The following is a 9,570-nucleotide window of genomic DNA, read 5'->3' on the forward strand; positions in this document are numbered from 1 at the left end:
ACCCTCATGCAGGACTTCTAAAACTGAGGTCTGCAACTGGGAAGGTCTGCACTACCCTGGTCCCCAAATAAAGCAGCCTTGCAAAGAAGACAATGCTTGCTGGTGAATTTTGAAAGGCACATATTTGGAAGAATAAGGGGCTGTAGGCCACCCACTTCCCACCCAGTCAAGGTCTTGGGAAATTACCTTGTCCTTGGCAGAGTGGGCAGCAATATCAAAGGTGGTGATGGGAAGCTTGAGGTCATCCATTAGGGACACAGCATTGGTTGGTGCAGGATCCTCAACTGGAACAGGCAGGGGGCAGCGACTAAGGGCATACACATGGCTGAGGCGTTCTGGAGAAAAAGGCAATGGGTGCCTCAGAACCATTAGGCAGTCTGTGACTTAAAATGGCTGCAATGCCAAAAGGTGATGCGTCTGCAACTAAGACTAAAGGCAAATTTTTGTTGAATTGAATTAGAACAGCATTTGATGTAAGTAATGATTTGACTGCTTTGAAAGCATAGGCTTCCTTAGATCCCCAATGCCACGGGGATTGTTTGTCCAGGAGTCTATGCAGAGGTTCTGCAATGGAAGCCTTAGGTGGCAAAAATGGTGCATAGAAGTTAAGGAGCCCCCCAAAATCCTGAAGTTCAGTTTTGTTAGTTGGTGTGGGTGCCTTGTGAATAGCCCTTGCTTTGGATTCGATTGGGTGAATGCTAGAGGTGTCAATTCTATACCGTAAAAATTCGACCTGAGAGGTGGTAATAGTGCATTTCCCTTTTTTCAATTTGAGACCCGACTTTCTGAAACACTTGAGGACACCTCTGACTCTTTGCAGTAACTGTGGCTTGTCAGGGGCAGATATTAAAATGTCATCAAAATAAGATATTACGCCAGATAACCCTTGAAGCAGTCTTTCCATTAATGATTGGAAAATTCCTGGGGCTACACTAGCACCAAATTGGAGGCACCTACACTTAAAAATGCCCCTGTGTATTACAATAGTTTGTAGCTCTGCGTCTGTGTCAATCACAGGGAACTGTTGATAGTCTTGTGATATGTCTAGTTTCACGAAAATGGTTCCTGGCTCAAAAGAATGCAGCAGGTGCTGAATAATTGGGACTGGATAAGCGCTGATTTGTAAATATTTGTTTAACAAGCACTTGTAACCAGCACAAACTCTTAAACTGCCATCTTTCTTGAAGGGTGTCACTATTGGGGTTTCCCTTTTTGTGAATGCCACAGGCTCTAATATGCCCTGTTTAATTAATTTGTCTAGTTCCTTGTCCAGCTTAGGACGGATTGCAAAAGGCCCTCTTCGAGGATTTAAACAAATTGGAACTGCTAGAGGGTCCAAGTTGAAAGAAATTGGGGTTCCCAAATAACAGCCTAGGCCTTCGCTGAACACATCAGCATAATCACTGAACAAGGCGTCCACCTCTGAATTTGCAATAGAGTGGATTCCTTCTATATGAAGGCCAAGGGCAGGGAATCAGTCTAACCCCAACAGGCTTGGGAGGGCACCATCCACTACCACTAAAGGCAAGTGACCGTTAAAATTTTGAAATTGAATAAAAAACTTGCCTTTTTCAGATGACTGGGATGGTTCTGCCTTGGTAGTCACGTAGGGTTAAGTTGCAGCCTTGAAGACTCTTCTTTGCCATCCTGGGGAGCAGTCATTTCAATGTGCTCCACAAGATGATGGACAGTGCTGAGCCGGTGTCTACCTGCATCCTGCAATGTTTCCCTTCTAAAGAAATAATAACACTGATTTTTTTTAGAGCCTTTGATTGTCAGCTTGGCATGGTAGCAGGTGAAACAGTCTTCAATTTGTTTTTGAAAATGCTGAGTTGTCTGAGGTTTCTGTGGTTGGGCAAAAATCTTTCCTGCCTGACAGACCCTGGGTAAATAACCCTTTCTCTCAGATTTTAGACAAATGGCATCCCTGAACTTGCAGGATGCCCTAAGGTGATTTCCTCTACAGCTTAGACAGATGGGTTGAGATCATGGAGGTTGACTGGGAACTGACCTGTTTTCCCTCTGACTGGTTTTGGACTGCCTGAGGCGATTTAACTAACTAGTTTCTTCAGAGCCTTCCTCTGTGGAGGCTTCATCGTAATGAATGGCTGAGCTGTTCTGACTGACTGGATTTCCCTGAATTTCTGCTGTTGAAAATGGTGACAGCTCTGCAGCTTGAGATTCCTCTATTGGTAATTTTGGGGTCAAATCCGCTTTAGCCAATAGACGCCTTTGTAGCCTTAAGTTCCGGACTCCACAAACTAGTTGATCTAATAGCATGTCCTCCAGATAGTCTCTAAACCCACAGTGCAAGGCAGCTGTTTGTAAAGCTGCCATATACCCCCTAATAGTCCCTCCCTCAGCCTGGGTCCATCTCCTAAAAGCATGACATCTGGCAATTCGGGAGGGCTTAGGGGAATAATGGTTAGAAAAAATTTCCTGCAATTCTTCCCATGGAACAGTCTTAATTGAACATGGAGCCAGCAATGCTGTAGCAGTGTCAAACACTGTGGCTCTGCAAAAACTTAAAATGTAAGATTTTTTTCCTAAGGTTGGAAATGTCAGCGAGATCTTTGGCATCTAGGAAACAGTCGAATCGGTTTCTGTAGGACTCCCATGTCTCTGCTTTCAATCTGAAAGGCTGGAATGCAGGGTTTGAAGTCATCTCGACTCAGCGGTGGCGGTTCTTCTGAGGAAAGTTTAAATTCGAGCTCACAAATAGTGACAGTAAGCTCTTAAAGTGACTTACAGCTCGGTAGTGGCTTTGGCTATTTTTGTAGTGACTTTGCTCAGCGATTCTTTGCTCTTATATGTATCCCGCCTCATCGCCAGTGTACTGGAGCAGCAGAATAACTGAGGCGAACGCGGAGCAAACTTCATCTTTAACTTTATTGAAACAATAAAGGGTTGCCGCGACTGCCGTGCTAACAAGGCAGCCAGCTCGCAGGCAATAGCTGATGCCGTTTGACAGCTCCCTTTTATAGTCAGCTCTGAAATGCATCAGCCAATAGGAACAGTCCGTGTTCCCACGGGAAGCATGGACCAGAGTGAAGACTTTAGCTCAGTCTTTTCAAAATGCAACAATAACAATACAAGAGCAAACAATAGACACAAACTCAAGGTAAACCACACCAAACTTGATTGCAGAAAATACGACTTCAGCAACAGAGTGGTCAATGTCTGGAATACTCTACCTGACTCTGTGGTTTCTTCCCCACCTTAGACTGTCTACTATTGACCTCACCCCTTTCCTAAGAGGTCTGTAGGGGGTGTGCGTAAGCACACCAATGTGCCTACCTTCCCTGTCTTTTTTCTCTTCTTTTTTTCCTTATTCATATCCATTTCATGTATTCATAAGTATGTTTATAGTTATACCTGTTATCTTATAATTGCTTCACAAAATAAATAAAAAACATCATCCCTGAAAACGAAACATAACACCAACAAAACACACATAGCAACAAAAACACAGATTATTAGCCATAATCTTTAATTTAGTCTAAAACCATATCAGAACATCTCTGGTAACAGTTTATCCGGCCTGATGTCAGAAATTTTATTAATGTCATTGATGATAGTTATCCTTTAACATGAATTCAGTTTGCGACAATTGAAAGATATGATTTATTGAAATAGTTTGAATTGTTTTAGCAACATTACTACTCAATTATTATAATTCAAAATGCACACAGAATGAAGAAAAATAAGTGAGAATACATAAAACATTACTTCAAAATATGTGATTATATATTGGATGTAAACTGAACAAAAATAAACACTAACACAAGGAGCCTTAATGAGATTTCATCATCAGATGTTCCTTGGTGTTTATGTCAGGTCTCAGTGTAATAATGTAGCACTTGGGAATAAAAATACAACCCAATAAACCTAGGCTGGAGGCCAAGATGGAGAAGATCTGCACAGCCACCATGTATTTCCCTTTGGTGCTCAGGTAGCTGGGGACAAAGGAGATCCAAACACTGCAGAAAACCAGCATGCTGAAGGTGATCAGTTTGGCTTCATTGAAGGTCCCTGGCAGATTTCGAGCCAGAAATGCCACCAAGAAACAGATGGCAGCCAGAAAACCCATGTAGCCAAGGGCAGTGTAGAACATGGTCACTGAACCTTCGTTGCACTGCAGCAGGATGTGTTCTGGCTGGGAATGAAAGTCAGAATCTGGGAAGGAAGGAAAGATTCCCAGCCATGTCATACAGATGCCTACTTGAATACCAGAGCAGGATAAAACAATCGAGTGGGCCAGACCCTTCCCCAACCATTTCCTCATCCTGCTTCCTGGCTTTGTAGCCAGGAAGGCCACCACCACCATTACAGTCTTGGCCAGCAAAGAAGATATGGCAACAGAGAAAACAATACTGAAAATGGTTTGTCGAAGGAGACAGGTCATTTTCATGGGGCGACCAATAAATAGAAGGGAGGTCAAGAAAGAAAACAGGAGAGAAACCAGGAGCACATAGGTGAGTTCACGGTTGTTAGCTTTGACTATGGGAGTTTCTTGGTGTTTAATGAAGATTCCCAGAATAAAGGCAGTGGTTAGGGACAGAGCAATGGCAAGGAAAGTCAGGATGAGTCCCAATGATTCTTCATAGGATAAGAAGCTTATGCTTTTGGGGACACACTGATCCCGCTTCTTATTGGAATACTGGTCATCTGGACACTTTTCACAATGGGCTGCATCTGAAAGAAAATTGGTTAGTGCGTATCTCTTTCTGCTGCTGTAGGAGTATGAAAACCGCATCAGAAATCAATTATTTCATTTTCACGGAATAATATCATATTTCTGCCCAGGGATATTCATATGACACAACATTAGTTCAAATAACCAACAACCTTTTAAACGGCTGAAGATGAATGTGATTATCAGCTCTCAAAACTTTTCCTCTTTCCCAAAAGCAAGCAAGAAAGTAACACCTCAATAGATTATTTTAATGCTTGCATCATCATACAAAAATCAGTGATAGTGCTCAATCATTGAAATGTTTGTGGATGCCTTCAAGATGTGTAATGTTTTTTCTTGCTTCTTGATCAAATACCCCAAAAAAGCAATAGAGAATTTTGATTGTATCCTTGTTTTTGAAGCCACCAACTGTACCTTCTTGCCCAGAGAATGTTCCTTCCATACACAGAGAACAGCCGTAGCAGCAAACTGGGGCTCCCTCTCTCACAAGCTTGGCATAACCTGTGGAGCAACTTTCTGTACATCTTGAGTAAGGCACCATCTAAACATAAACCAAAAGATTTATCAGGGCAATATACAAATTAGAGGCAATATATAAAGAGCCGTGGTGGCTCAGTGGCTCAGACACTGAGCTTGTCAATCAGAAAGGTTGGCCGTTGGGCAGTTTGAATCCCTAGAACCACGTAATGGAGTGAGATCCCATTACATATCCCAGCTTCTGCCAACCAAGCGGTTCGAAAGAACGCAAAAATGCAAGTAGAAAAATAAGGACCATTTTGGTGGGAAGGTGCCAGCATTCTTTGCACCTTCAGCATTTATTCATGCCAGCCACATGGCCATGGAGACATCTTCTGACAGTGCGGGGTCTTCAGCTTTGAAATGGAGATGAGCACTGCCTCCTAGATCCAGAAACGACTAGCACGTATGTGCAAGAGGAACCTTTAGTTTTCAACATAAACCACAAGATTAGTATGAATTATAAAAGTTTACTGAAATCAACTGGCTTCCAAAGTCAGGAGCACATTGAGCAAACTCTGTCAAGAAATAGTGGCATGACCTTTAATTATTCTACTTGCAAGGGGCAAATGAAGAGTCATTCTCTTTCCTCTATCAATCTCCATTATACATTCCAAAACAGATTCATTGCCTTATTCTTCTTTCCAAAGGAAAGAAGTTCCGTTGCAAAAGGTGTTTCTCCTTAGAGCATGTATGAGAATGCCATAACTTCTATATATTCTTTCTTCATCTTAGCTTTCTCAGGAAACCTCCAAAATCTAGCTTTCTCTAGAGTCCCTATCTTTCTCTCCTACAACTGATCATTGTATCATCATATGTAAATGGCTTTTTTTAGCTGCCCTCATTTCCCTCACACATTCTTAATGCTATCTTCCTCTTATGCAATTCAATGGGCTAAACCCTTCCTATTCTGGATTTTCTCCCCAAGAAGCTTTTACAAAAGACAACTCATCATTTCACTGACAACTGATTTTGAATCATCAGAATATTACTAAAGCTGGGAATGTTTGTACGACTGGATAGAACAAAGATAGGAAATATATTAGTAAATAATGTGAACTGTAAAGGAGGTAGTAATTACATACTCGCAATAAGCTTTTCTGACTGAATGGTGGCATATGGAAGGGTTTTTATTCCTTGCAGTCATCTGGTCCTTAACAGTCTTTTTGAAAGTTGTTTAGGCCCCTTGGAAATTATCTGTGCCCTCAGGGTCACGTGAATAGTGCAAATGGGTGTGGAACCTTCCTGCAATTGCTGAATCTATATCCTGTTGACAACACAGTCTTTTCAGCAGTTCCAAATCCTTCCACCCTCCACCATTCAGTCAGAACAGAAGAAACTTCTTGGATGAGAAGTGAAACATCTTCAAGGAAAAACAAAATTCAGGTACTTTCTGAAAAAACACTTTTGGCACAACCATGACCTGGATGACTGACATAGACATTCTGGAGTTTCTCTTACTGAAAACAAATTAATTTCATGTACTATAAATTATGGCAACATATTCCAGTTTAATAATGTAGATTGCAAATTCTGCAATACAATGCAGCAGGTTCCAGTGTGTGACAGATTATTGTAAGACCTCTAAAGTAAAATATATCTAATAAATTAATGAGGCTTTAAGTTCTCTTAGCTGGAAGTTATCTCAATTGGCCTCAATAAGAATTATTTCTGAGCATAAAATTTACACATATGGAGATAAATAGAAGAGCAAAATCCAAGCAGCCTCAACTACTTTGTTAAATAAAGTTGGCCATTGGATGGCACTTTGATTGACAGAAATCTTGACTTCTGAAGAGGATTGGCTTTCTACACTCCCAATTTTCACCCCCGCATCTGATTTGTTCCAAACTGATGTCCAGTGCATGATATCAAAATCACCAACAGGAACTCCATTTTCATCAAAAGAAATCCCATCTGTGGAAATATTTTGATGTTGGAAGTTCCTCAGGAACCTATGGAGCTGCAGAAACATAGAAAGAATATTACAATTTGAGCCTTTATTCAATGTTTTTCTTGCTCTTATTCTGGATTGGAGGTACTCTGAATAGTTGAACCTGTTCAAATCATCAAATTTGCAGGCAACACTAAGCTGGCAGGAATAGGCAACATCCCAGAAGACAAGCTGAATATCCAAAAAGATCTTTGCAAATTGGATATGGGCCCCTACCTAACAACATGAAATTCAGCATAGATAAAAGTAAGGATTTCCACGGAGGCAAGAAAAAAGAAAAGTACACATTACAGACTATGTGAAACTTGGCTTAATGCCAGTAATTGTGAGAAGGATCTTGGAGTGCTAGTGGACAATCACTAAAATATGAACCAACACTGTGTGGCAGCAGATAAAAATGCCAGTGCAATCTTAGGCTGCATTAACAGAGGGATAGAATCAAGATCACAAGAGGTTCTAATATTGTTTTAAAAAGCCTTAGTAAGACCACGTTTAGAATACTGCATCCAGTTCTGCTCATCAAGACAATATAAAAAAGGTACTGAAACTCTGGAAAGACTGCAGAGATGAGCAACAAGAAATGATTAGAGGGCTGGAGGATAAAACATACCACAAACCGTTACAGGAATTTGGTATGTCTAATCTAAGGAAAAGAAGGAGTGGGGAGACGTGATATCACTTTTCTAATATTTGAGGGGGGAGGTCAAAACATTTCCCAAAGTACCAATAGGCGAGAAAAGAAACAATGGTTGTAGAGAAGCAACCTACAACGAAGAGGAATTTCTGAGCAGTGAGAGCAATCAACCAATGGAATAGCTTGCCTTCAAAAGTTGTGAGTCACTGGAGGCTTTCAAAAAGAGACCTGGGCAACCATTACTCTGAAATGGTATGGTATAGGGTAAGGGTCTTCAAATTTGGCAAGTTTAAGCTTTATGGACTTCAACTCCTAGAATTCCTGAGCTAACATGACTGGAGGAGGAATTCTGGAAGTTGAAGTCCACAAATCTTAAAGCTGTCAAGTTTGAAGATCCCTGGTATAGGGTGCCCTGCTCGATTAGTAGGTTGGACTAGGGAACCTGTGAGGTCCATTCAAATTCTATTATTCTAAGTTTCATGTTCTGTATTTTGCAGCTTCACTATCACAGCCCATCTGAGGCAAGACCATTTGCAGATATGGGGAAACTTGTCATGGGAGAAGATGGAGAATACAATTTTACCATCAGTCCTGGTCAAGATGAAGTTAGCGGAGTTTAACTTTGGGCTAGGAATGTAACAAAAATTGCATAATGATGTTATCTCTTTCAAAGAGTAGCTATGGAAGCGTATCCATTAGTTCAGGAGACAAATTGACGAACCTTTGGTTGTCCCCAGAAGATGCTTTGATTTATACCTTGTTGCTATGTTACAAACTTTTAGGCAGCAAAGTCCAATTTTAATCCAGAACAAACAACCCAGCTGAACTCCTTAGCTTGGAGACTAGATGACTTTGTGATCACAATAAAAGATTGAGGATTGCTGGACTATTCTGATGCTTGTTTAATTTTGACATTTTGTCAGCATTGAGCTATTTCTGACACAAAAGCATCCCAAACTAGACAGGTTGTTTAACTCTGGAATATTTTTCTCTATCACCTCTCTCTCTCTAACTCACTGTCAGGGTTCCAAGTAATATGCCCGTAGCAAACAGGACTCTGAGGTAAGTAGGTTCCTCAAATATCAGTTTTATTGGACATATCATATAGGCATAGGCTGGTGAAAACTGACTTGAAACATTACCATGGTTTTCACTTAATTAAAAATAAAAGTTTTCCTCCTCTTTCCAAACTATCAGTCACATGGTCTAATGAAGGTGCTATCCAGTTGCCTGGTGACTTCACTCATCCTCTCTCTGGCCATCGCTGGGAATGTCCTTGTTTCCCAGGAGACAACATAACCCCAGCTATCTCTCTTCCCGCCTCCCTTTCCCTCAGTTCCAGGGTGGCAATACTGAAGCATCAAAATGGCCTCAGTCAGGTGAGCTTCAGAGTTGACCCTCTCAAATACCACTAACTGGACAACTGCTCTTTGGAATATCTCACCCTTTTGACATCTAATTTAATATTGAGGAATTGGAAGGGGAGAATCAATGGAACCTCAAAGGAGAATACTCACCTGCCATGGCTGTACAATCTGGGGTGGTTGATGGTATCCAACTTGCATTCTCCTCTTACTCCATTGGGAGGAAGAGGCAGCACTGAGGACCCGGGCCACAATTTGAATTATTTGGGAAATACTGGAGGAATCCTGAGACAGGATTCTTGCAATCACATCATGGGACGGGAATTCCCAATTCTCTTTTTCTCTGCATTTTTTCCAAACTTTCTTTGATAACAGAGGATTTGAATAGGAACATTGGAATGCTTCC

At 41.2% G+C, this 9,570-nt stretch overlaps 1 protein-coding gene across 1 annotated transcript; it reads right to left on the bottom strand.

The window, feature by feature from the left end:
* Positions 1–3,793: 3,793 nt before the first annotated feature.
* Positions 3,794–8,904, bottom strand: LOC113429266 (vomeronasal type-2 receptor 26-like). Its single transcript, XM_087958809.1, has 4 exons — positions 8,818–8,904; positions 6,948–7,175; positions 5,111–5,237; positions 3,794–4,695 (listed from the first exon to the last, which is right to left on the bottom strand). The coding sequence occupies exons 1-4, from the start codon at positions 8,902–8,904 to the stop codon at positions 3,794–3,796; spliced, it is 1,344 nt and encodes a 447-aa protein (XP_087814935.1).
* Positions 8,905–9,570: the final 666 nt, after the last annotated feature.

The sequence above is a fragment of the Notechis scutatus genome, chromosome 2, assembly GCF_049901735.1.
Source record: "Notechis scutatus isolate UNSWTSFEM ecotype Mainland chromosome 2, rNotScu1.2, whole genome shotgun sequence".
Classification (NCBI taxonomy): domain Eukaryota; kingdom Metazoa; phylum Chordata; class Lepidosauria; order Squamata; family Elapidae; genus Notechis; species Notechis scutatus.